At 45.9% G+C, this 27,141-nt stretch overlaps 1 protein-coding gene across 2 annotated transcripts; it reads right to left on the minus strand.

The window, feature by feature from the left end:
* Window positions 1-579: 579 nt before the first annotated feature.
* Window positions 580-27,141, minus strand: kdm2aa (lysine (K)-specific demethylase 2Aa). 2 transcript variants are annotated; one of them, XM_061724383.1, is made up of 25 exons: window positions 26,918-27,141; window positions 22,852-22,990; window positions 22,465-22,543; window positions 22,330-22,376; window positions 22,065-22,243; window positions 21,858-21,964; window positions 21,098-21,191; window positions 19,897-20,050; window positions 19,692-19,807; window positions 18,114-18,240; window positions 17,803-18,020; window positions 16,540-16,617; window positions 15,641-15,768; window positions 15,437-15,560; window positions 14,503-14,631; window positions 14,329-14,412; window positions 12,861-12,893; window positions 12,677-12,782; window positions 11,956-12,594; window positions 9,854-10,004; window positions 9,436-9,666; window positions 9,189-9,352; window positions 8,961-9,107; window positions 5,610-5,828; window positions 580-1,205 (listed from the first exon to the last, which is right to left on the minus strand). In XM_061724383.1, the coding sequence occupies exons 1-25, from the start codon at window positions 27,068-27,070 to the stop codon at window positions 1,024-1,026; spliced, it is 3,828 nt and encodes a 1,275-aa protein (XP_061580367.1). In that variant the 5' UTR covers window positions 27,071-27,141; the 3' UTR covers window positions 580-1,023. The 2 variants fall into 2 exon arrangements, with proteins under 2 accessions (XP_061580367.1, XP_061580375.1); XM_061724391.1 differs by lacking the exon at window positions 26,918-27,141 and adding an exon at window positions 25,228-25,364.

The following is a 27,141-nucleotide window of genomic DNA, read 5'->3' on the forward strand; positions in this document are numbered from 1 at the left end:
TGTGAACAGCACAATGACTGGAAGACTCGGATGTAAGAAAGCAATCTGAAATCTGAGACTCTGCAGCCTCGGCTCCAGAGTTAGACGACCGGCCATCTGAAAGCGTAACACCGAGCGATTGTCACATCTGAGAGAAAACGGATGCGTTAAAACATGCTAAACCAACTGAGGAGCGCTCAACAAAAAAGGTGTCCCAACTTCTGTGCCAGTGGAAAGAAAAAAGAAAAGAAAAATGAGACGGAGAAGATGTTTATATCAGGTCAAGTTCAGTGAAAAGGGTCAGTAGAATCGAGAGCCGTCTGACCTCAGACTCCATGGCAGTCATCACAGATGAAGCCCCGCCCCTAATTATGCATACATTTATGGTTCAATACGATTAAAAAAAATAAATACATTTGACTGTACCAGCTGATAAATGTGTTTATTTCAATGTCTTAATATTCAGGAAGGTTTATGACCCTCCCCAGTAGACGTGCAGCCAAGACGGCTGCTGATGTTGTTCCCTCTTGGTGTTGTGTTAGCACACGCGTTTGCTCCCGTTTGCAAACCTGCTGGTGGTTTATTCAGCTGCAGCTGCAGCTGCAGCAGCAGTACAGGTGGTCTTGGTGTCATCTACAGGTCTTCACGTTTCTCTAATGAGAGCCACAAAGCACCGGGCGGCCCCGGACCTCCTAACGAAGCCACGGTTGACCCCGAGTCCACAGCATTTCTGTGGAGATTAGCGTCTCAGCAATACAGTCCTCCCACTACGATGATAAATACAGTCAGCGGTTTATTCCAGACACGACTCGTTTAGGACACGAGTAACCAAACACCAGGGACAGCAGCTAGTCCTCCTGGACGCCTGACGTCCTGCTGCGTCGGTCCTGCAGGACTCACAGCCAACGAGGACTCGGCGAGTCTGAGGACCCGAGTGCCGACACAGCGGAGCTGGCCGAGGCCGGAGGACGAGTGGACGGTCTCCGTTTCTGTCCCAGACCCTCGAGGTCCAGGGGTTCTGCCAGGAAACGTGGGCCCGGCCGGTCAGTCCAGGCGCTGGATGAGCTTCTCCTCCATCATGCAGTAGAGGGCCACGTGGGACAGGTCGGAGATGAAGGCGTCGCAGGCTCGTCTGCTGACGCCCCGGCAACCTCTCAGGTCCAGCAGAACCAGGGAGGACAGACGCTTCAGAGACAGCAGGCAGCTGTCCGTCAGCTCGTTGCAGCCTGCACACACACACACACACACGAGTGAATATAATAAACACACGCAGCAGGACTTGACATCAACGTGGGTTCAGGTTCAGTGAACTTCAGTACCGGGTCAGAAGGACGATTAACTGACCGACCCAGTTGGACGCGTTAAAGTTAAACTCGTTAGACTAGGGGTGTCGGCAGGGACGTAGGCATATTAGGGCCAGGGCGGGCCTAGGCCCGCCCATTTTTTTGATTGGCCCAGGGCCCGGCCCTCCCTGTGAAAACTTGCATGATTTTTCTCACTATTTTTTTTTAATTATTCATATTTTTTATTCACTCGTTAAAAAATATGCTTAACATTGACATTCCAAGCAAACAAAAACGTATAAAAATGTATTAATAACAAAAACGTTTTATTCACTGTCAACTGTTACAACGGAACTAATTTTAGCAATGATTTTCCGGCGAATGATTTTGCGTGCTGCGTCAGTCCACTCACAATCAAATCCGTTCCACTTTATGAGTAGGAGATTACCCATATCTACAGAAATCCACTCCGCGTTTTACTTCTGTTTTTTAACACGGCAGCAGCAGCAGCAGCAGCATCATTCAAAACATTCAGTCAGTCTGAGGCAAGCCGATGTGGAAATGCCGAGATGGATATAAGAAATTAAGTAAGTTACCAAGTTTTACCTTGAGTGGCCAAACAGCAAAATTGCGTTGTTCCATGGTCAAACACAGCCAGCTTATATATATCGACGCAGAGCCTACGGCGTAGGGTACGGCGTACGTTGTGCGTCGCCGCGCGGCCTGCGCCGTAGGTTCTGCGTTGGTGTAACGCAGAACCATAAATCAGCTCCGGAGCCGGCAGGCAGACAGAAATCAGCCTTTATTCTGGCGAGGTTGCAAAAAACGTGCAAAAAAGTGATTATGTACATTCACTGAGTGAATATTATGAAAGTAAAATATATATTTCTCGCTGCATGACGACTAAAAGCATTCTGGGAATTTTTTTTGTCCCTAGAAAACTAGTTTTTTCTTTTTAAATCAGAGGGTGTTGTGTAAAGTTCCCACTGTGACGTACTGGGTGCCTCACAGGTGTTGAACACTGGCCTGCTTCTTGTTACACCTCACATCCTTGATAAATACTGTAGTAGGCTTGTATGGTTCATCTGGAAACTACAGGATTGAATAAAATGATGTTGTTGTTAAGAAATCTTGTAAGCCATTCTTTGACTTTTTGTTGAATATAAGAAAATAGGGATAAGTAGTCAACTAATATAAAATAACATGACGCCGTGGGTTGGTTTTCCGCCCAACCTCCCCAATTTTTTCAGTCACCAGCTGCCACTGATATATAAAGTGTTAATAACTGGAAAGGTGGAGGATGTGGATGTGGTCAGTTCGTACCCAGAACTAAACCGCCATTCGTTGGAGGTTCAGCTGGCCATGTTCAAACTTCAGTATCCTGCAGCACAGTCAGTGAAGGGGTGGATACATTGAGAGCTATGCTGCCAGAGGTTCCAGGTCTGTTCACTCAAGTAGAAGTGTTGGTCAGGCTTCTTCTTGTTGTGCCATGCTCCTCAGCAGAGGCTGAGAGAAGTTTTAGTGCCTTAAGAAGGCTCAAGACCTGGCTGCGCTCTTCAATGACTCAAAAGCGCTTGAACAATGTGGCTGTTTGCCACATCCACCAAGAGCATCTTGACAAACTTGACTAGAGGAGATTTGCCAGTCATTTGTGTCTGCAAATGACAAAAGAGGTCACACTTTTGGAGCCTTTGTATGATGGTTATGTTCTATTTGTAGAAATCCTGCTGTAAGCATGTACAGATAAAAGAGGAGATGGGTGAAGATATGGAACATTTAACAGGTTGTATTGAGTATTGAGTTATAGTTGTATTGAGTTTTGAGTTTAATTTTTTGTTGCATGACATTATTAATCCTCATTTAATAAAGTGCCTAAAAAGTGCCAAAAAAGTTGTCAGTGTCAGTCCTCTATGAATTAAACCAAAACATAATAGTAGTCAGTAATTGTAGACCATGCCAGCTCCAAGGAAAAACAAAGAGAGAGGGAGATTATTTTGGGTGTAAAATGCACCAGAATGTGGGAAATTTAATCTACTATTTTCAACATTTTCTGGGGGAGGACCCCCAGACCCCCCCCCCAAAAAAGTGTCCCCCCCCACATTACAAAAGCTGCTGACGCCCATCATTAACCTTAAGGTTGTTTCTGCTAGGCATTAGTTGATATTATATTGATTTTTCCTCTGGCAAAAGTTGGCCCGCCCACTTTTCTTCAGGCCCGCCCTATTCAAAATTTCTGGCTACGTCCCTGGGACTCCAGTCCTCGAGGGCCGGTGTCCCTGCAGGTTTTAGATGTTTCCCTGCTTCATTGCACCATGATACAACTGACTGTGTCATCAACAGAACTATCCAGACTTTGATGAAAAGCTGGTGACGATGTTTAATTAGAATCAGGTGTGTTAAAGCAGTGAAACATCTAAAACATGCAGGACACCGGCCCTTCTGGGATTCAGTTTGACACCTGTGAAGACGCTCTTTAATCTAATATTACACCTCAAGTTGACTTTAAGCGTTATAATTTCAGGAGGCGGCTGATTGATGCATCACTTTCTTCCCTCGGCGTTAGCTCTGGGGTGAAGTTGTTGAACACGTAAACATGCAGACGGTCTAGGGTCCACAGACTCGCTCAGGGACCGTCTGTGGGACAAGGACCAAAATCATTACAGGAAGACGACACCTCTGTGCTGCATCTGAGAGAACATTCTATTACTGACATTTCCTGAAAATCAGCTGCGTTTCATTCTCTAAATGGAGGTCCGTGCGACCGACCAGAGTCTCCAGCCTGAAGCCACGGCTGCGTTTGGTGACGTGTGTCACCGCCGCTGGAGACACTGGTCGTGCATGGGAGAGGCGTCCACGTTCATGTGCGCTACGCATTATTCTTCTTACTTCACTCCTTAATCTAAAAATGCTGAATTTGGGAAGAAAAAGAAAAAACTCAGTTTTCAAATCAGGTGCTGGTCTGAGTTTAGGGCGACTAAAGGAACAGCTGAGTCGAGCTGCATCCTTCCATGTCCAGGAGAGGACGACGTCAGCCGTCGTGGGATGACACTGCTGCGGTGGGAAAACGGCATTATATTTGCACAAAGTCACACTGTTTGTCCCTACCTGGCATTGCTTTGTTTTTATTATTGCTCAGGTCCCTGGAAGAGCCTACAGACAAGTTGTGTTGTCATAAAGCTATAATATAAATAGCTATAATGAGCTTTGCACTAGGGATGCAGGTTGCCATGACAACTGATATAAAATAATATACTACACCACGTCTTCATCCAACATTCACAAGAACCTGTCAGTGAAAGTGATTCAATCGTTTCCACTTAGTTCGGCTGGTTTTCGTTGATGGTGGACGAGACTTTCCAGGACCTCCTCTTAGCGGGTCACTGATCCTCCCAACACCGGCTCCTGTTCTGTGGCTCAATCTGAAGTCCAAACTCAAGCCCGGCCGACTGACTAAACCGAGTTAACGAATGTTTCCCTGAAACCAACTGGACCTGATGTATAAAATGTACATAAACTGTGAATGAGAAAACTCACATTGTGACTTTGTAAACCTGCAGATACAAGAAAACGTTTTCAGACCACAGCAGAGACAACGCACGTGTTTAAGTTTCACAGTTAAGTTCTCGTTTAGGTGACCATGGAGTTGCATAACAAGTACTAGATACTAGAGAGCTGATGTGCGGGAGCGGGCGGCTAAAAAAAACACTGCGGGATTGGGATGTAGCCTAGCAACAAGATGGAAATCAATGACATTGATAAGAACCTCAAACAAGGTCTTTACAAAAAGATAAAGCAAGTCAGATATTTGGAGAAACTGCGTTTAGTGTCTGTGGAGCATTTTGGAAGAGAGACACAGGGATTGGGACCAGCAGTCGGTCAGCAACATTCTCTCCCTCCACAGCAATGTAATGGCCAAGTGATTCATTTGTTAAATTAATTTGTTTCATTCGTTAAGTTTATTTTATGTTATTTATTAGTGTTATTTGAGCCCCTCACAGCTACTCTCGTTGCTATAACCTCGATCACATACGGTAATTGATGTGTGCCGAAAGGCGAAATAGCTTGTGGCTGACCTATGAACTGTCAATTATCCATCAAGCTCCACAATGATCATGTTAACATTAAATCAGATAGATTTGTCAAGGACATTTCTCTTGCGGGATGGAGGAAGACACACAATCGATGCATTTCTATTATTGTGCGGGAATAATTGTGCGGGAGTTTTGCAGGAGCAGGCGGGAGCAGGATGAAGAAAACAGTCCCGAGCAGGGCTCTACTAGCTACCACAACCATCTGCACCAAAAACCACCCGAGGTGAAGGTCTCATGCGGTCAGACGATCACCCACCTGCCAGCGTGAGCTCCCCCAGGCTGTGGCGGGTGTGCGTGCCGCTGGCCGCCAGCATGGAGATGCAGGAGTCTGAGATGCTCTTGCAGTGAGCCACGTCCAGCCTCTGCAGCTGCGGCATGTGGCGCTGCAGCAGCCTCAGCGTGGACTCGCCCACGTCCAGGCCGGACAGGTAGAACGCAGTCATGCCCCTCAGTCTGCTCCGCGACGACTCGGACCCTGCAGGACGGAGCGGATATTATTTACAGCGCGCAGCCTGAGCCGTTCTGCAGAAGACAACAGGACTAAGTCCCAACAGATGTGGACAAGTGACAAACAGGCCTGAGACTCAGCAACAGTTAGTGATCCCTATTAATCATGTTTATTGTGTAAAAACATCTGATCACAGTTCTGAGAAAATAAAACTCCGAACATTATTGAACATTGATGAACATTGATGAACATTATTTATTTTGCCAAAAAAAAAAAGAAAAAACGTGGGGAATCTAAAGAACCCCCATGATGCACCAGGTTTTACCTTCAAGTCTGAGGTTTTGGTGTATCCATTTAAACACGGCGCTCTTCAGGCCCTGACTACATTTCAATGGAGGTCTTTAGGAAACTGATGGATGGTTTTATTTTACAGCCATGACGTAGATTCTGGTGTGTTTCACTGCCATGTTGCGTGACCCGCAGCTTCAGCTGCGGCTGCAGACAGGTGACCTCACATTGGCCGCTAATAATCTAACTAATAATAAAGTTGATGCGGATTGCGAGAAACCCGATTGGTACATTTGTTGAAATGTATTGAATTTCCTGCCACCATTTCTTCTTGAGTGATAGTCTGTAAAAATGACAAATTATATCAATATTTATCAGCTGCACCTCGTGTAAAATCTACTTTATTTGCTCTGTTGCCGCCGGAGCTGCATACAGGAAGTAGACAAACAGAAACTCCAGAACCAACAGAAAAGAACCAACACTGCCACCTAGCGGCCGGTGGTGTAATTACAGAGCAGCGTGAAAAACAATCACGCAGACGTAAAGGTGGAACGGCAGAGTCGGTGTGGGTGCGTAGCTCGAGTGTCGCCGCTTAAACGGCCTCAAGTAAGTCACTCCTGCGTTTAACGCAGGAGTGACTCCTTGTGTTGCACTCCTTGTGTTAACACGGGTGGATGCCCCAGACGGAGACGCTGTCAGCGGCCTCTCGGTTCAGATCCAGTCATTTCTGCGTCACACTTGCAGACAGTTGTCTTAAGCCTGAATTATGGTTCCATATTAAATCGACGTAGAGCCTACACCGTAGGGTACGGGGCGACGTGCACCCTAGGAAGATGGCTACGCCGTAGCCTGACGTGCACCTCCCAAAAAATGTAACTACGCGTCGAGGCGACGCAGAACAAACGCAGACCCACAGGGCTGTGATTGGTTTGCTTGGTAGCAACGCATTTCCGGTTTCGTGAAGCAGTAGTGAACTTTCAGCGCTCTTTTCTTCGTGTGTGGGTGATTTTTTTTTTTTGGGTCGTTTTGGTTTTTTGCACAATAGTTGTCCTTATCTCTTTGATTCACTGTGACCGGAAAAAAACAGAAGCTAAACAAAGTATCAACTAGCGCTCTGGGGGGTACTGCACCGCGGTGAAATGGAGTGACGGAGAAGTCCGAGGGTTCACGACGGCGTCACGGCAACGGCGTAGGCTCCGCGTTGGTGTAACACAGAACTTTAATTCAGGCTTTACACGATCTAGACCGACCCAAGGTTAATTCTTCTTTCTTCCGTTCACACAAAAACAAAAATCCGCCCCAAAAAAATGTCCTTTTCAAAAAAAATTAGTGTAGGTTTGCCCACATTTATAAAGTACAGTAATCCCTCGTTTTTTGCAGGGGTTACCTTCCAAAAAAGAACCCGTGATAAGTGAAATCCACAAAGTAGCAACCTTTTTTTTTTTCATAATTATTATACGAGGCTTCAAATTGCAGAGATCAGTCCCACCGTGACCCGAGTAATTGGATTTGAACGGGAGAAAATGAAAAATTATTATGAAAAAAAAAATCAGAATGCAGAACACGATGCACAATGCAAATCCGTGAAGCAGCGAGACGTGAAAGGTGAACCGCGTTATAGCGAGGGATTACTGTACATTTTTGTTTTTATAGACGAATCCGGCGACCGGTTTGTGTGCGCCGCCATCTTGCGGCGGCGGCATTGCTGCGGTGGCAGGTGTCAATCTGCCACCGCAGCGCTGTTATTGTAACCTGACGCTCTACAGCATCATTATAGCTGGATTGATGATGTTAGACAGTGACCTTCCATAAATAATGAAGGTATCTTAAATTAATGCTGATGTTAATTTATAAATAATGATTTGTTTGAGCGATAAGCAGGAAAGAATAGAGGAATAGGGAGATAAGGGAGTGTATGATTAAACACTGTAATATAGCTCTCTCCACCTCCTCTCCTTACGAGGCACGTCTGCACAATTAAATATTACCTGTGTATGTTTTGTTTAATTTTAGGTATCCAAGAATATTTTATTGATCGCCTGGCGTCCGATGACGAAAAAAAACGCAATTACAGGTCTCTAATTGAAGGGCAGAACTATCTCAGCTCCGGATGATACAGAATACATACATACATAACCCCAATCTTCAGATAAAACTAGTTTGTTGAGGAAAAAATATTAACTCTATTTGTAGCTGCAGAAGAAAAAAATAATCTCACGAGGAAAACAAAAATATTGCTCATGTCTCGGAGCCTCTTCAGCATAAAAAAAAAGAAAAGAGAAGTAAGAGTAATAAAAAAGATGTACTGTATGTTGTACTATTATACTAATTTATTGAAACACATGGCGAGTCAAACATCTACCAAAGCAGCTGTCAAACACTAAACAAGGTAGTAAGACGTGGGTTGTGCAGAACTGCGGCAGTAAATCCTCATCGGAGCTCCACTAGTAGTGATTTCATATGGATCAAACCGTTAATAATCATTATTTTCTCCATATACCGCTCCCTGGCTTCCTTGTTTAAGGTATCCAGGTAAATTCCAGTTCCTTTCCAGCAGTTTAACATCTTTTTTTTGCCTTCCGTCTGTTCACTTGGTGAAACAGAAAAGTGGTTTTGACAGTCCGTCCCGTCTTCATTCACTATCAAAACAAATGCACGTGACGGGACAGGAGTTTTCCGATGATACAAATACATTAAGAGAGCCTGGCAGGGAGCGGAGTAATAGATCCATACGTATATATGTCTATGGGCTGGAGCGGAGGAGCGGAGCCGCCACCGCAGTAATGGCGGCCCGCTCGACTTCCGGGTTTCGCCGGATTCGTCTATACAAGTTGAAATGCTTCTGAGCATGCTCAGTTGCGCTGCACTGACCTGGCGGCATGACGATCTCTTTGATCTGGGCGTCGCTGATGCCCTCGCACCAGCGCAGGTCCAGCAGCCTCAGCTGCGGCAGACTGGGGGACACCAGGGCGGACAGACAGGACCAGGGCAGACCGGCCAGCCTCAGCTCCCTCAGACCTGAACACAGACGGACACGTCACACGAAGGCGGTCGACGCCACGTCACCCGTGGGTGGAGTCACCGTTCCCCCGCAGGTACCTGGGAGCCTGGTGAGCAGGCAGTTGAGCTGCCTCCGGGCCAGGGGCGTCCAGGACAGGTCCAGGGAGGACGGCTGGCGCTTGACGATGCCGGCCAGGGCCTGGTTGGAGAGCGGGCTGCAGCGGCTCACGTCGATGTGGCTCCACAGGCGTTTGTCGCAGCTCCTGCGGGACGGAGAGACGGATGGTTCAACCACAGCGGCGCCTGGCGGCGCAGCGGGCCCGGCGGGACTCTAACCGGGACGTACCACTTGTACCAGGCCTTGCAGACGGTCATGCAGGCCAGCAGCTCCGCCCTGTTCAGGTGCCTGAACACCGACACCCACACCTCCTTCTCGCCCCCGCGGTCTCCCCCGACGTCTCGGAAGGACGGCAGCGACAGCAGGGAGGACGCGGGCGGAGCCGCAGCCTCCTCCTCCGATGAAGACGCCGATGGAGCCCTGCTGCCTCTGTCACCGTGGCTACCGCGCAGACGAGGCCTGCAGGAAGAGACGGCAGGAATCAACCAGGATGGATGAAGGCATGTAAGCGTTAAGCCCTGCAGACACGACTTCCTAAATGTTGGAAAATGCCAGAGCTGCAGGGCTGCAGGACTCTGATGAAGACGAGCAGGTGAGGTCAGAGTTCCTCAATCGTGGTGATGCAGAGGCGTGTGGCGAGCGTTACCTGCCGGGTCCTCTCGGGGTCTCGGAGTCGGCGGACCGCAGCCGCGACGGTTTGGACAGAGCAGCTTTTCTCTGCACGAAGCCCTGCGGACCTCCTCCCCCTGCAGCCGTCCTCGGAGCCATCGCCGCCTCCAGCTTGGGAACGATGGAGCCTGAAGAGGAACAACAGGAATGACTAGGAAGCAACGTCAAGCCTGCCGAGCTCTGCGCCGGGGATGCAGGTTGCCATGACAACTGAGATAAAACAGTATCATAATTGACCACGTCTTCAAACATTCACAAGAAACTATCAGAGAAAGTGATTCAACAGAGTTAATGAACTGATCTCTGAGCCGCCTGGAGGACAGACTTGAAGTCTGCTGCTGGGAACAAGTTGGACACTTGTGGCGCTTTTCCACTAGTACCACCTCAACTCGCTTCTACTCGCCACGCCCCCGTCTTGCGCTTTTCCACTACGGGCTGAGGTGGGTGGAGCCGAGCCAAGCAGATACTTTTTCTGTATCTTTTCTGCCGAGGTTCTGAGCGTGCTGAGCCGGCACTATTTCTGACGTCACCACTGATTGGTCGGGGGGCGGGGCCGTCAGACGTTTGAATCAGGAAGCGGGAGTCAGGGCGAGGCGACTCGCGGCGATTTTATTATAAAGCGCAAAACGTCTGTTTGGTGATCCAACTCTGAGGTGCAGATGTTCATAAACCTGGTGGCTGAGGAGAGAATTAAAAAAAGGGATGTAGACGGGCTGTTTTACTCTCAGCCGCTCGCGGCTCCAGCTGATTTCTGATCAGCGCCGACATGAATAAAGCGGTTGCGCAATCGAGTACGTCACAGCAGCTTCACGTCAACCCCCCCACTTCTCCCCTGGATGTGGAAGAACACACGGGGACAAAACGGGTGGAGCCGGGATGAGGCGTGACGAGTAGGTACTAGTGGAAAAGCGCCATTAGTGTTGGAGACGGTGACGTGTTCTTCGACTTCTCCCTCTTCTGCTGAGGGAACATTTCCTCCGTCTCCTGGGTCACTGGTCATCTGTCAGAAGCCTCAGGTTGCACGACTGGAGAGTCCCAGTCGCACCCCCTTCATGAGATTCCTTCAGCTTCACTGCCACAAAGAACGGTTCAGAAAGTCCTCCCTCAATCAGGTGCTCCTGACATGAACTACATTTCACCATAAAGGACACCTCGGAAGACGCATGATCAAGAGCAGCTGAACCGCCTACGGGTGAGAAGAGTCATCACCGTGTTCAGGCGTCTATCGGTCCACAGGTCACATACTGTGGATACTCTTCTTAGAAGTAGACGTTCAGCCAAGACCACAGAAGAAGAACCGGCCAATGTGTGGAGCTGAGCTGTAGGTGAAGATCACACTCATGCTTCCTCCCAGGATCAGATATTGATTACAGTACAGTAATCCCTCGTTTTTCCACGGGGGTTACGTTCCAAAAAGAACCCGTGAATGGTGAAATCTGCAAAGTAGCAACCTTTTTTTTTTTTTTATTATTATTATTATTATACAAGGCTTCAAATAGCGGAGATCAGCCCCGCCCCACCACGACCCGATTAATTGGATTTGAATGGGGATGAATGAAGTACAGTAGGACAAATTGTGACTGGCGTGTATTTCCCTGCTCTTCTGATGCTGCTGCATCCTGACTCGCTCTGTAGCGTCTTTTTCTTCTAAAGCCGCGGTGCAGGTCTGTTTTTACATAAGAAAATAGATACGGGTCGTTGTTGTCGCTCTTTTTTCTTCTGGGCAAAAAGATTCTTATAAACCGACATGTTACCATGGATTATATCTGAGACTGTAATGAACGATCCATCAAAGGCTCCCGTTCTTGAGCTGCTGCTGAAGCTGATTGGTCTTTCTCAGCTTGTTGCTAAGCGACCAACGTTATTGACACAGGAAGTGAAGAAGCGGGGAGACTATTTAGCCAATCAGAATGCAGAACACGATGCACAATGTAAATCTGTGAAGCAGCGAGACGTGAAAGGTGAAGCGCGTTATAGCGAGGAATTAGAGAAGCTCAGATGGATGGCTGAAGCGTGACGGGTCTGAGCCCGGACCTGTCACCTGAGGAGCTGATGTTAGAGAGATAACAGTGATCGTACCGGAGTGCCTGGCGGCCTTGTGGGGGCGCTGCAGAGTCACCGTCAGGTAGGAGCCGCTCAGCAGCTCGTCGTTCAGGTCCGACACCAGCAGCACCGGAGGTTCCGGGTCTGAATCCCAGCGGCCGTCCTCCTCCATGTCGTCCTCGTCCTGCTTCTGCTCGTCGTCGTCCATGTCCATGTCGTCGTCGTCCTCGGGGTCGAACTCCTGCCCCTCGCTGTCGTCGTCGTCGTCCTCGTCGTAGTCGGCCCTGCGTCTCCTCCTGTGTCGCCGGTGGTCCTTCTCCGCTTCGCTGTCCACCTCCTCTTCATCCTCCTCGTCGTCGTCATCTTCATCGTCATCCTCGTCGTCGTCGTCCTCGTCATCATCGTCGTCGTCGTCGTCGTCATCGTCGGAGTCCTCCGAGTCGTCTCCCCTCCGCTGCATGCGTGAGCCTCCTCGCAGCCGGACGCCCCGCCCCCTCCGGCCGACCTCCTTGGCCCCCACCCCTCTCTTCAGCTTGAAGACGGGGGCGGAGCCCGACGCCATCAGGCCCCCTCTGTGGGCGGAGCCTCCTCTCAGCAGGCCTCTCCTCTGGGCACTCAGGGGCCTCCTGGAGGAGCCGGCGCGTGCAGAGAGCCCCATCTTCCTCCTGTGAGACGCTGCAGAGCATCACGAGAGGAGAGGAAACGTAAGACTCTGCTGGAGGGAGGCGTTTACCACGAGCCGCCGACCCGAGCCAACCTTCGTCGTCGTCGTCGCTGTCCGAGTCGTCCCCGTCACGGCTGTGCTGGTGCCGGCGGTAGATCTTCGTCATGCGAGCGTCCAGTAGGGACGAAGACTTCCTCTTCTGGAGACGGATGAGAGGAAAGACGAGGATTAGAGGCGTGAAGGGGGTAAATGGATTAGGAGACGAACAGAAACTCACCGCGGGAAGACCGTCGCCTCTGTCGCCTTTACACTGCGGAGAAAAGAGAAGCAACGTCAACTTCATGCAGTCGTTTCTCAAATCCCGGAGGAAATGTTCCTCTTGTGAATCATTTTTTAAATCAGTGAGGAACACTGGAAAAGCAGGTTATAAGACCTGGTCCAGATCAATGTGCACCAACAATGCTTCTCCGAGACCACTGCTGATGTCTTTGCCTCTCAGCATCACATTGAAAAACAGACGCCTGAAAAGTGCCGATACACTAATCTCACGATACGGTACGATACACGATATTGAGGTCACGATAACGATACGATACGATATTATAGCAGAATTTTTTTAACAACCTTGAATGAGGAACATATGACTAGAAAAAAAATGTCTTTTATTTGAAAGACACAAAATACAAAACAATGCTGTGTGTTTGCCCTATTGTTACAGTTTGTAATGCTTTATAACTGTTTAAGTTTTAAAGAGAAAGCCAGGCCAACCATTTTCCACAAAATGAACTAAAAGTAAATGTCAGGTTTGCATTATGCATCTTCAGTTTCATACAAGTAAACATATTTTGCCACAAACTGAATAGTTTCTCTCATGTATGATTTGACTTTTTTCTTTTCCAGAAATTTAACAACTAAAATTAAATAAATAAATAAAAGTAAATAAATACATTTTTACATCATAAAAAAGATTGATTCATGCTCACCTTATAAGTGTAAGAGGAGATTTATTTTTGTTAAGAAGGTTATTTTGGTAATTCAGGGTCCATTATTTTATAAATATATTCTTTATATTCCGTAAATCAGGGACTATAATGACACTAGTCAGTTTATCTGTAGTGATTAGTCTGTTTTAGATTGGGCGGAGTGATACGCCACAGTACGGCACTAGGTGCTGTGTTGATGTTCTAAAATCCTACGCTGTTGAGGGACATTAAAGTACACTCGAACTCAGCAGAAGTTTCCCCGTGTTTATCCTACTCACCACCCCAAAAAGGTTTAATTTAATAAGGTAAGGCTTAACTCTACACCAGACTTAAAAGTTCAGACCTCAAAACCCCCAAGAGTGAACGGGACCGCAAAATGGTACTAGTTTCTTCTGAGCGTAGTAGGATTTTGGTACGCGGGTCGAGTCACGGTCGGCACGCGCGGTCGGATGCGCGTTACTAGTGAGCACAATAGATTAATATTAATAACCCAATATCGCGATACACCTTGTCACCTCCACGACACGTTTCGTGACGTTTTTGTATCGCGAAATTTTGTGGCACGATATATTGTTACACCGCTATTGTTTACTGCAGCCAACGACAAGCAAAGGAATTGTAAAGTAAAACCAGAGGCGTTCTGGGGACCAGGCGTCTGTTAGACGTGAGTTAGCGGGTTCAAACAAGATAAAAGTGGAAAAACATTTTTTTTTGTGGCTCTACCGGCAGCACCAAGAAAACCCGGGAACGACAACAACGTACCTCTCGCTCCGTGATCCCCTGGACACACTTGGGGCACTCCCAACAGCTGGGCAGGTCCTTGCTGATCACGCCTTCACCCTGAACCTGCAGACCAGGAAGTAGAGCCAGAGATCCAGGTTAAAATCCGGCGGCACCGAACGGGAGGGTGAAGACAGTCGGGGGCGGACGAGGCACCATGAGACAGGCGGGGTGGACGATCTGGGCACAGTTGGAGCACTCCATGAGGGTGAGGGACGGGTCTCCGGTCTCCTCCTGGTTGGGCTCCTTGCAGATCTCACAGACGGCTGATAGGGGCAGGCCCGGCTGGACAGAACGGATGGGAGAGACGATCAATCAGTCTTCCTCATGAGAAGCTGCGGCTTCAAGCTGCTTTTAATTCTCACTGGCTTCATTTAGTGTGTCGTAGTTTAGAAAGGTGCTTTACCAACTGTAAAAACCAAGTCGCAGAGATTCCCCACAACCACGGGAGAAACTTACGGAAGAGTATTAGGGACAGACAGGACAAAAATAAAAATAATATTTTAGAGGAGGAAGATTTTTTTTTCATTGTGCACTTCGAGAAAAAAGTCGAAATGTCGAGAAAAAAGTCCAAATTTGATGACGATATTGATTTGAAACATATCACACATATGCAGTTGCATAACATCAGAAACGCACCCTTAACGTTCCACTCCAAGGACGTAAGTTAGTTAGTTAGTTACGGCTGCTGCTGCAGAGCTGTCAGTCGCTCTCATAACTGGATTTGATTGGCCAGAGAAAACATTTAGACTTTATTCACCAAATTGTATTTCAACTTTATTCTCTAAATTTCGACTTTATTCACAAAATTTCGACTTTATTCTTGAAATTGTATTTCAACATTAATCTCGACATTTCCACTTTTTCTCGACATTTCCACTTTTTTCTCAAAGTGCACAATAAAAAAAAAAATCTTCCCCTCTCAAATATCTTTTCTCCTGCATGGCCCCGATACTCTTCCGAAGAAACTTCACTTTTGTTAAATAAATGATAAAAAAGGACAAAAAAAACTTTTGTTTCCTAAGTGATGAATTAAATGTGATTTTTCAGAGCCATCGGTGTAGGAGAGTGCATCGTGTGTGGTACGTACAGAGAGACACTGGCGCAGCACGCAGGTCTGCTTCAGCTTCCCCGGTCCTCCGAACTTCTTCATGTCTCTGCAGAAGTTGCAGTCTCCACACTCCGGCCTCACGCAGGCCTCGCAGCGCTTGCACCTGCACAGCAGCACAGCAGCGTCACATGAGCACAACAAGTGCTCCGACCGACGGCTGCTAGTCTGAAACGCCGCACCTACCTGACTCGCCGCCGCCTGAGCACCGACATGGAGGAAGGAGGTTTCTGGGGCCGGGGGACGATGGGCGTGGTGGCCAGCTTGGGACGAGGGGGGGGAGGTGGAGGAGGAGGAGGCTGGTACCACGAGGGCTGTTGGAGGAGCAGAAGGGAGCAGTTGGTGAGCTAGCACTTATCCTGCTTTTATACAACCTACTCATAGACTCCAAACATCTTTAGTAAGAATTGTTACTAACTCTCCACGTTTAACAGCATCCACACCTCTGTTTAATACATTACAAATACTAACAATCTACGATGTGAATAAGTATCAAACAGGAATCCTGATGTATAAAGTTGTATGCTCGCCGTTAACTTTACCCAGACACTTTCATAATTATTTTAAGTTTAATTCTTATTATCATTCATACTCCACAAGAAGAAGGAATGATTTGCATATCCCCTTCTGTAGAACCACAGTTGCTACATTTTCATTTATGTATCAAGGTGTCGTGCTGTGGAACAGTTTAAAACTAAGTGAAACATGCTCAACATTATCTGCATTCAAAAGAAAGCTGAAAAAAAGTTTATAGATTTTTAATATATCTGTTTTTCATTCACCATTATTCAAATATATTTCTAAGCTATTTAATTGTATTCTGAAGTATCGTATAACTGAATTATCAGTTATACTGTATAGGCCTATGTATTGTGCTTATATGGTTTTGTGGATTATTGTTTTTTATTTTTTCCTGTTTTTAGGAGGGGGGAGTCGCTTATAAGTCCTACGGGTTTTAAGACCTCTCCTGCACATCTTTTTTTTTTTTTTTTTTACTTTTTTCTGTGTAATGTTCCCTTTTACGAGTGCAAACAATAAAACAAGCAAGCGTTGATGAGAGACTGCTGGGTACGAGGACCACGTACCCTCTTGGGCCAGGTGATGATGGGTCGTCCTGTGTAGGACTGCTGGGGGTTGTCACTCGCGTGTTCCCTCAGATGTGCCTGCAAGACAACAGATGCAGTGTTCTGTCCTCAATGCGTCTGTTGCATGTATTGACAGTAGGGTTGCCACCTTTCAGAAATAGAAATAAGGGACGCCCTGATTTCAGCAGCGCAGGAGCCAAAAAAAAAAGCCCCAAAACTTCCAAACTGAATAAAAATGTGTTTATTTTATATGAAAAAACAAAATGCTTTGATTTAAAGTTTAAAGTGCTTTAATAGCATTGAACTTGCATGACTGTAGAGACAGAAAACCATACTAGTAACTGAAATATCCTCCTATGCTACGTATATCCACATCAGCCCAGATGTATAATATAGATACAGGTGAAGAATATGGTGTAAAAGTTAATTTATTTCAATAATTCAACTAGAATATGGTGTAAAAGTTAATTTATTTCAATAATTCAACTAGAATATGGTGTAAAAGTTAATTTATTTCAATAATTCAACTAGAATATGGTGTAAAAGTTAACTTATTTCAATAATTCAACTAGAATATGGTGTAAAAGTTAACTTATTTCAATAATTCAGCTAGAATATGGAGTAAAAGTTAATTTATTTCAATAATTCAACTAGAATATGGTGTAAAAGTTAATGAAAATACGGTACAAATCGTGTCCCGTATTAGTTCAATACGGGACGCAACATTTTTTTCTCAAATAAAGGACAATTCTGTATTTTACGGGACGGGGGGCAACCCTAATTGACAGGCAGCTAAACACTCGACTCCGAGTAAGACTCTGGGTTTTCTCTTTCCACAGGTTTATTGCAGAAGCAAAGTGTGAAAGTAATAAGAAAAATAAATAACATAATTATGAATATAAAGTTGCCACTTAAGCATAAACATATGATGGCAAAATACAGACAAATGTATGAATACATACCGACGATGCAACCCAAACAAGCTGTAAGCTGTAGTGGCAACACTCACTGGAACCTGACATGTGCTCTATTGTTACAGACTCTACTTCCTGGATAAAGTTTTCAACATTTGACAAAACATTTAGCTGCAATCCCAACATTAGCCAGTAGGAGGCAGTACTGCGACTTTTAAATATACCATTCAAGGAAAACATCTTTTTAACTGAAACTGTAAATGATATGAACTAAACTGAACATGCAGAGAGGATGATTCTGCAGGAATCTTTACATTGATACCGCCCAGCACGTCCCACGCGGCCGTACCTTGACGTGATTGACGAGGGCAGAGGCGTTCAGGATCCCGGCGGGGACACATTTCTTGTTGGAAGGCATGGCCTCCAGTTTCCCCAGCAGGTTCCACAGTCCCTCCAGCTCCAGGGGGGTCAGGTAGGTCTCAGACGGTTGTAACGGTAGATCCTCCTGCTCATCCTCCTGCTCGTCCTCCAGGTCCATGGCGTCGGCGCCCGGAGGCCTCTTCAGACCTGCGGAGGAAACGGCAGCGAGCGTGTTCAACAACGCCAGAAGGGGAGGAGGGGAGCAGCTTCATGAGAGGACGCTGGCGACGGCGTACGCACCGATGCCCAGGGAGTGTTTCTGAAACTCTGGGGTGAGGTAGGAGGTCCGGGTCAGGCTGAAGATGTAGCGCTCCAGCACGTACCAGCACATCTCGTAGAAGAACGGGTAGCGGAACTTCAGCGGGACCTGCAGAGATCAGAGACGGATTATGGAACCTCGTTGGGTTCCCTGGTGGTGGGACGACGTCTCCACTAGAGATGCACCGATCGGTATCAGCAGATAATGCCCCTATCGGTTTTGATCTGCGTTCTCAAAATAATAGTTCAAAGCAGGCGATCCGATGACGTTTACAACAACAAACCCCCGCCCGCGCGTGCGTTCCCACATCTCAGATCGAGGTCTCCAATTCTCTGCAACGTGCATAAATAACATCTGTAAATATCCATCTGTTTTTCTTTTTTGTATACTAGTATTTTTTATTTATTACTACTTTTATTCTCCTTCTTCTTATTATTATTATTGTATATACTGTTTATAGTGTTTTTTATTATTATTATTATTATTATTATTATTATTATTATTATTATTATTATTGTGTAATATTGATGCCTCTTGTGTTTTGCACTATCCCCTTTGCTGCTGTAATCTGGAAATTTCCCCTCTGGGGGACTATTAAAGGATTTCTTATCTTATCTTATCTTCTTATCCTAAGGGGGCGGGACCCGCGTCGCCGGTACGGGAGTTTTACAATGTCCGAATAAGACAACAAATTTGCAGTTTGAAAAGTGTGTGCAAAGGAGATACCCCGAGCGTAAATATTTCCCTGATGAATGTCCACCGGACTTATACCAAACTATAAACTTCTTCCTAAGGTTTCTTCCCTCCTAAAGGGGAGTTTTCCTTGCCACTGTTTGGCTTAAGGCTTTTCTCCCACTATGGGAGTTTTTACCTGCCATTGTTTATATAATAATTGCTCGGGGGTTTATGTTTATGTTCATGTTCATGTTCTGGATCTGGATCTCTGGAAAGCGTCTAGAGACAACATCTTTTGTATTAGACGCTATATAAATAAAATTGAATTGAATATAAACAGTCACATCCACACTAACTCTCACGCAGGACGACAGTCGTGTCAGTCGCTTCACGAGTGACATTTGTAGTTCTAGTGTGAAGAGTTGAGCTCACAAGAGTTTCCCCATACGCGGTGGATGCTATCGCTATAGCAAACCTTAATAATTCATAATTATTTTAAGATTGAATTCCGTTTTCCACAGGAAAACTGAGGTTTATAGTTTGCAACTTTTATCAACTCTAAGAGAGTGAAATATCTGCTGTTGTCTGTGTTGATGCACATGTTGTGTTGCACACGTAATTATTTCCACAAGAAAGCTTAAACTAGTAAGCTACATGAGTGTAAGTCGTCTCTAAGAGTCTCTAGAGAGTGAAATATTGCACATTTCCTCAGCCTGAAATAAAACAGTCAATTCATGATACTTTCTCATATCCCTAATTATTATGCCTAATAATACAATGTCAGTGTTGTGTACATGAAACAACAATATTGACGACTTTATGGGTTTCACGCTGTGATCGGCCCTCAAAATCCTGATCGGTGCATCTCTAGTCTCCGCACCTACCCGGGTCCGGTCCTCGATGTTGCAGATGTTCAGCTGCATGGGGATGTTGAAGCTGTGCAGGAAGTTTCCTCCGAACACCATGGAGTCCACGGGGGTGTAGACGGCGTGGATCCAACCTGCCGGTGCCACAGACAAGCCAACGTCACTGGTATCCTGAGCGGATCTCCGAGCGTGTGCTAGCTGAGGACCCGAGGAGAGGACTTACCTGACGGGATGATGAAGGTGCTGCCCTGCTTCAGCTGGATCCTCTGACAGTCCGACACGCGGTCTCCCAGGAACACGTCCCCCTGCTTCCCCGACAGAACCCAGTTCTCGTACAGCTCCAGGTTCTGGTGGGTGGGAGGGATCAGCCAGAACACCTGAAACAACACACACGCCCTTTAAAACACACAATCTTCAGAGGCACGCCTGCTTTATTTATTGGTTTAATTCACCGTACGAATTGTTACAGATTACTTTTGTAATACTGTATTTGACCCGGTCTTTGTACGTTTTGACCGTATAGAAACTTGCCATTGTAAGAATGAGATGTCTACCTGCTGTACTCTACTGCCCTTACCTTTTAACAACTTGTGCTTTTTATTATTTTACCTCTTTTCTTATCATTTTATTTGTCATTTGCCGTATTGGCCCTAATATATTTGACCCCCTCCTTTTCAAGACTCAAGTTTGAAAACAGACAGAAAATAATTACAGTACTTCTGAAACAAATGATTATAACAACATATTGGAGAGAAAAAGCATGTTATTTTGCCTCATTCAAATCAACATCTTGAAGTTTGCATCATAACTTCTCCTCAGCTGCCGGTTAATCTGCCGATCTTCCACCCACTTTCCTCCAGATTGTTGCTACGTTTCTCCATTTTCTGTTATCTCTTCTCTTATTTTCTTCTCTTTTCTTTCTTACTGCTATTTTTATTTTTCTTCTTCGTGACAGGGATTTGCTTTGGCCTGGGGAGTTAAGTTCAGCATTCCCTTTAAAGATATCTGGCGCCATCTAGCGGTGTGAATGGGTATAAGGTCTAGACCCCGAATGTAAGACGACCCCCACTTTTTCAGTCTTATTTCAATGCAGAAAACACCGTCTTATATTCGGGCCAATACGGTACTGTTGAATTGTGTCTTGCCGTTTTTAATGTTGACGTAAAGCACTTTGAATTACCTCGTGTTGAATTGTGCTATACAAAAAAACTTGCCTTTATTAACTTAAAAACTGGTTTTAGATTCTAAAAACGCCACGGTTGAAGGCCGGTAGTCCGTGTACGGACCACCGACCAGCGTCCCGGTTACTTCACGCCCCAACTCCTAATCAAACACAGGCCTCAGAATGAAGATGCTGGTTCTAAGAGACGCCAACAGAAGACAAGAGGCCAGAACACGAGCAGATCCAGACACCACGGTCCCACCTTGGTCCCCCTGAGAATGTGATACCACACCGAGGTTCCTCCGAAGTCGATGTGGAAGTCCGTGTAGCAGCCCTGCACGCTCATCAGGCAGTACCTGTGAGGAAACATCCGCACCGTCAGAGTCGCTCACATCCATGACAGGTGGTCACTAGGGCTGTTCGATTTTGCCCAAAAATAAAATCTCAATTTTTTTCTCTCAAAATCTGATTTTCGATTACGATTACGATTATTTTGTGAATTGACAAAAGGCAAAGAAATTATTTCAAATATGCTGTTTTTTTATTGAACATTTGCCCCATTGGGCTTTAAGTGCAAACTTTGCTGTTATTAAACCAAAAATGAATGAATAAAGTGCAAAACTCTGTAAAATAAGTTGAAAAAAAGTTTTAAAAAATATAATAAAATATAAAGTTTTATCTCTGAAAAAAAAATTAGCAAATCAGCACTTGCAAATATACAGTAAGTTATATTTCCAATTAAATAAAACAAGACATTTTCTAATTAAACTAAACTGGGTCTTTGCATGCTAAATAATAATGCAACCCATGAAGGAGGTAGAGGTGTGTAATGTCAGTCATTACATTTGCTATTCACATTTGCAAGTTTTTTGCAAGGAACACGTGAACAAGTGAAAAATCGATTTCACGATTTTCACGTTTTAACATCGTTCTAATTACATAATCGCGATTACAATTTAAAATCGATTAATTGAACAGCCCTAGTGGTCACTATCAGGGCCGGGGGAGGGGGGGGCACCCACTTCTGCACTTTGGGGTACTGCATGTCGTTGATGCAGTTGGTGGAGTCTCTCTGCCGCTCCTTCAGGTGACGAGGCCACATGTTGTCCACCCAGTCTATGAGATCCAGCTGAACACACACAGACACAGAAAACAACGTTGCTTCACTGGTTCTGGTCGGAACGGGGCCGTCGGTACGATCCGTCGGAGCGGAGCGGTCGCCCTCGTACCGTGGTGGGTCTCTTCACCAGGTTCTCCAGCTTGGTGTGGCTGAACTCCAGGCTGATGACGTTGTAGAGTTTCTCTCTCTGACACACGGGGGTCTCGTAGTAACGGGTCCACTGGGCCATGGACATCTCTGTCCCCTTCTGAGTGCTCACGTCCATCACGTCAATCATGCGTCTGCTGCCTGGGAGGAGCAGGAGGAGTTAGAGACCGGAACCAGAGACACAGCGATGGCTGCTGCCGACGTAGGAGAGTTTTCAGCGGTCTTACCGACGAACATCTTGACGTCGTTGACGCTGAAGTCGGGATCCGGCATCCTGGAGAAACAGGGATCAGAGAACTGCTGAGTCCGACAGAGAAGATGTTGGACTGGTGCAGAAACAGAGCTGTTGAGGAAGAGCTTACATGATTCCCAGCCCCTCGGGTTTATCGAACATGATGGGATCCCTCAGGCCGCCTCTCTGGATGTACTCGTAGGTGAAGTCTGAGAACACAGCAACAACAGGCAGCTGTTACGGTTTCCTCTACTTCACAGCAGAGGTTAAGTGGCCAAATAAATTGTAAACACAGGTCGCACACTGGTGACGTTTCTGTCGCATAATGTGACGTTCTGAAACCTAAATGTCCGTTTCCCTCTGTTTACAAGCAAACGTGAAGATACAGAGTTTTTGCAAATCTCCACTTTGGCCAGAGTTTTCAGAAATGATGAGCTTTGTTTTCGTGTAAATGAACGGCCATGAAAACACCACCGTTTTTGCTACGTGTGAACCAGACTGAGATCTGCTCTCCTACCTTTGCCCGCCATGCGGACCACCCGGTCAGAGCCGAACCTCTGACCGCTGACCTTCTCCTCCAGGTCAAACGTCCTGCGGCCCTCGATCTCCTCATCCGAGATTCCGTCGTCATGGTAACGCCGCCGGGTACCAGCCCGCTGTGTGTGGAGGGAGAAAGAGAGGCCCGGTGAAGATGGATGAGTCAAACACAGGCGCGCGTCCCGGGAGAGTTGAACAGGAGCACCGACGCACGTTTTGTCCTGGTTCCCTCTAGCCAACATCAGCTGGTTCTGGAGGCAAAGACGACGAACACCCACAGCGGGGGAAACACGAAAGGAAGAAGCTAACCCACCCCCAGCGCCGTCATCCGTCCCTCTGCACGTATCCGACTTCCACACCAGTCAACACTGATCACGACCAACTCCGGTGCCTCAGCATAATTATGGGATGACGCCAACCCACCCGAGCGTTCAAGTTAAAGATGCAGAGAACTGCACAACTGAACAGTTTAAAAAAAACAAAAAAACAATCAGCCCAAATAGATACACGTTCTGAATACAATAAATATACAATTGAAACAACAATACTGTGCATTCCAACAGTTAAAGTCTTCTTTGTCATTCATTAATAGTTAGCACGTGAAGTAAATAATAATAAGACTCCCTCCACGATGAAAACCACTGACAGAATACCAAGATTGGTTGACTTGGAGGGAGATCTAACTCCCTCTGGAGTTTAGAGAACAGAAACAAACCGGTAAATAAAAAGGGACTACAATAACAGTGACTTTGAAGACAAACGGAAACCTTTATAGCTTCATGGAAAATACTTTTATTTCATACCGCAATCTTTCCCACCCAGTGAATAAGCAGTAGGATTTCTGTGCTCCGACATCATCACTTCAAGGCCCCTCACAGTGATGCCAAACACACAAATACGAGAAACTACACCAAATGTTTATAAGCTAGAAGAGAGAACAACGACCCTGTCGATATGAGCGGTCACGCAGGCCACGTTCAAAAAACCACCACAAACCCCAACAGTTTCTAACAGGAGACCTTCTTTTTAAATTGCAAATCCTGGTTAACAAGATGTTACAAAATTACTCTGAAGAACTTCCTGTCGGCTCAATATGTTGTCAAGAGTCCTGATGAGTTTTAGGAGAGAGATCCTGTTTCCCAAGTTTCGGCTTCTCTTCTGTCCTGATTTCATAGGAAGTCAACGGTTTTAAAATATAAATATCCTCACGTATAAAAGGAGTTACTGTGGCAGCAAAACAACTGACATACTTCAAAACGAACTGTATTTTTTGTTCTCACTGTGCATGAGACAAGTGTCCTAGATGTAGCTCTTGAATTATTGCGCATTACTCAGTCTGAATGGCTTTCTCACTGCAGAAAGTTGAACTCCAAATAGTTTGGATATGGTTTTGCACAGCAACAGTTGTTTCTCCAAGACCACTGCTTATGTCTTGTCCTCTAGGAATTGTTTTAACAGACACCTGCAACAAGAAACTGACAAAAGCTATCTGCATCTGTAGGTCTGCACACCTGCTGGTGATCCAGTCATCCCTCCCTGATCCTTAGCTTCACCTCCTTTCAGGCCGTACTTAGTGTTGCCCACATGACTGTTTTCTTTGCAAAGTAAATCATAACACACAAGTTATAATTAACATTCTTAAATCCTATTCAAGCAACAAGCGGGCACTTTGTATTATCTACATCGATTATTTTTTGTTCACCACTTCAATTAAATAATAGGATAGAAGACTTTATTGATCTCCCAGAGAAGAAATTCAATCGTGCAGCAGCCAAACACACACACACACGCTCAACGGTTTATACAAAAAATTAAAATAGAAATAACCAATAAATAGCTAAATAATAAAAAAGAGCAATATAAAATGTAGAAAAATGAGCAATGTACAAGAGAAAAAATAGTAAACACAAAAAAATGGATAATATTTACATGTCTACAATATATCTACAATATTTACAATAGCCCCAAATCCAACAATAACATTGTATTTTCTTAAAATCTGATTGTTTTTCCACAAGCAAACAAACAACCAAACAAGTCAATTCATAAAAAATAATTAAATAAAAAGATGGGGTAGTCAGTTACTTTTTCTGAAAGAGCCACAAGATTCTTGTGTACAAAATAACCGGTAAAACCCACTACTCGCGTGGTCCTTGATCACGTGGTACACCTGCATGGAAACGCCTACAGGTGTGTTGTTACACGTGTATTCAGCTTTTTCCTCCTCATGTTCACATACAATTCACTGTTACAAGAGTCTCTCCTTCTAGTGTAAACATTTCCAAGTCACATTCAGAGTTATAATGTACTCCACGCAGATTCCCCGAGCATGCGCAGAGCAGCCGCTCAAACTTACCAGTCTTCTACTGTACCGCGGCCGAGAGTCGTCCATGCTCCGCTACAGACGCTGCACGGTGAAGAAAAGCCTCCACGGAGAGAGTTTATGACACAGAAATCACCCGAACATGACCGTCCTGGTCCGGTGTTGATCCCCCCGGAGTCCACGCCCCCCCCCTTGCAGCTCCGCTCTGGGTCCGACCGCGACCCCCCGGCCCCCGTCACACCTCCAGGTGGCGGGAGCGAGCGCGGGCACCAACTGGCACCGGAGACCAAACCCGCCGGTACACCGCGGGGCCGCGTCCCCGCGCCCCCAACTAACTCACCGACCCCAACCTGGCCCGCGTCCCGCCCATGCCCGCAGGAAACTCCCGGGTCCAACCACAGCGGGAATCTGTACCCCAGTAAAAACTATTTCCATAGAAGACAACAAAAAAAAAACTTCACTGTACTTTTATAACACAGTAACAAGCAGAGAGTAAAGTCTTGCTCTGTTACGGCAACACAACATAAACATCTTTGTGCACTTGACCAATCACGGCCGGACCAGCGGCCCGCTCATTGGTCCGCCGCGCTGTCAATCAACGGGAATCACGGCAGCGACGTGATTGGACAGAATTCACTATTGAGTTGATAACTGTCCAATGACCGTAGACATATAGACGTAGACGCCCCATCGAGCTGCTGCGATACGTCAACGACGCCGCCATATTGGATGTGGCAAGACTGCGCTGGAAACTAATACAAGTAAATGGACTTATTTTCATAAAGCGCCTTTCTACAAAGAAATGTATGTTTTACGTCTCATTTATTAATTCACACACGCACTAATATACTTGGGAAACAGTTAGGCACCAAATATAATATATTTAGTTTTCTCAGATGGCAAAAATAAGAACTTTATTGATCCCACATAGGAGTAATTCATGTTCTAGCAGCTATAGAGAACAAGGTAGTGCCGAAAAACAATATATATCCCCCCTCTCAAAAATAGAGACATTTTTTCATCAACAAAACAAATTTAAAAAAATCAAATAACAAAATAACATATTTGAACCATTTTTCAGACAATAAAATAACAATAAAATCTAATGTATAAAAATGTAAAATGTTTTGTTGATGAGAAAATATGTTTCTCTATTTTTCTTATTTTTGTGAGGGGGGATATATATTGTTTTTCGGCACTACCTTGTTCTATATAGCTGATATAACATGGATTACTCCTATCTGGGATCAATAAAGTTCTTATTTTTGCCATCTAAGAAAATTAAATATATTATATTTGGTGCCTAACTGTTTCCCAAGTATATTAGTGCGTGTGTGAATGAATAAATGAGACGTAAAACATAAACTTCTTTGTAGAAAGGCAATTAATGAAAATAAGTCAATAAATGAAAATAAGTACAATTTACAGCGCAGTCTTGCCACATCCAATATGGCGGCGTCGTTGACGTATCGCAGCAGCTCGGTGGGGCGCTACGTATATATGTCTATGCCAATGACGGCCCACCGGCATGACTACGTCATCCTCGTCGGGGGTTATACCCCGCCCACGCTCGCCATTGGCTGAACAAACCGTCAGTCATGAACAGCAGCCAATCGCAGGGTGGGACGACGCGGTAAGCCCCGCCCCTTAAGCCAGTATAAGCAGGAATCAGACACAAATGACCCAAAAGTATCACATAAACACAGTTTTGTTCGGTTCTTACACCCATGACTGCAGAGAAAAGGGGCGCTTGAGCACACCGGCGGCGATCCGACAGGTGTTGCGCCCTCTGTGGTCCGTCTCTTCTGCCAGGCGTCCACACCTCAGACACGCGATTGTAAACCTCACCGCCACGAGTAGGCGGATCCGCCTCCATAGATCGGAGCGTCCTCGAAGCCTCCGTCGCTGATTGGCCAGCGGAGGTTTCATGCTTCCTGTGATTGGCGG

This window comes from Cololabis saira, chromosome 1 (genome assembly GCF_033807715.1).
Source record: "Cololabis saira isolate AMF1-May2022 chromosome 1, fColSai1.1, whole genome shotgun sequence".
Lineage (NCBI taxonomy): Eukaryota > Metazoa > Chordata > Actinopteri > Beloniformes > Belonidae > Cololabis > Cololabis saira.

Coding starts and splice junctions, on each gene's coding strand:
- kdm2aa (XM_061724383.1), bottom strand. CDS start 27,070: ATGGAGGCGGATCCGCCTACTCGTGGCGGTGAGGTTTACAATCGCGTG. Junction 12,595..12,676: donor CAGCGACGACGACGACGAAG/GTTGGCTCGGGT, acceptor GATGCTCTGCAG/CGTCTCACAGGAGGAAGATG. Junction 1,206..5,609: donor GGGGGAGCTCACGCTGGCAG/GTGGGTGATCGT, acceptor GTGTGTGTGCAG/GCTGCAACGAGCTGACGGAC.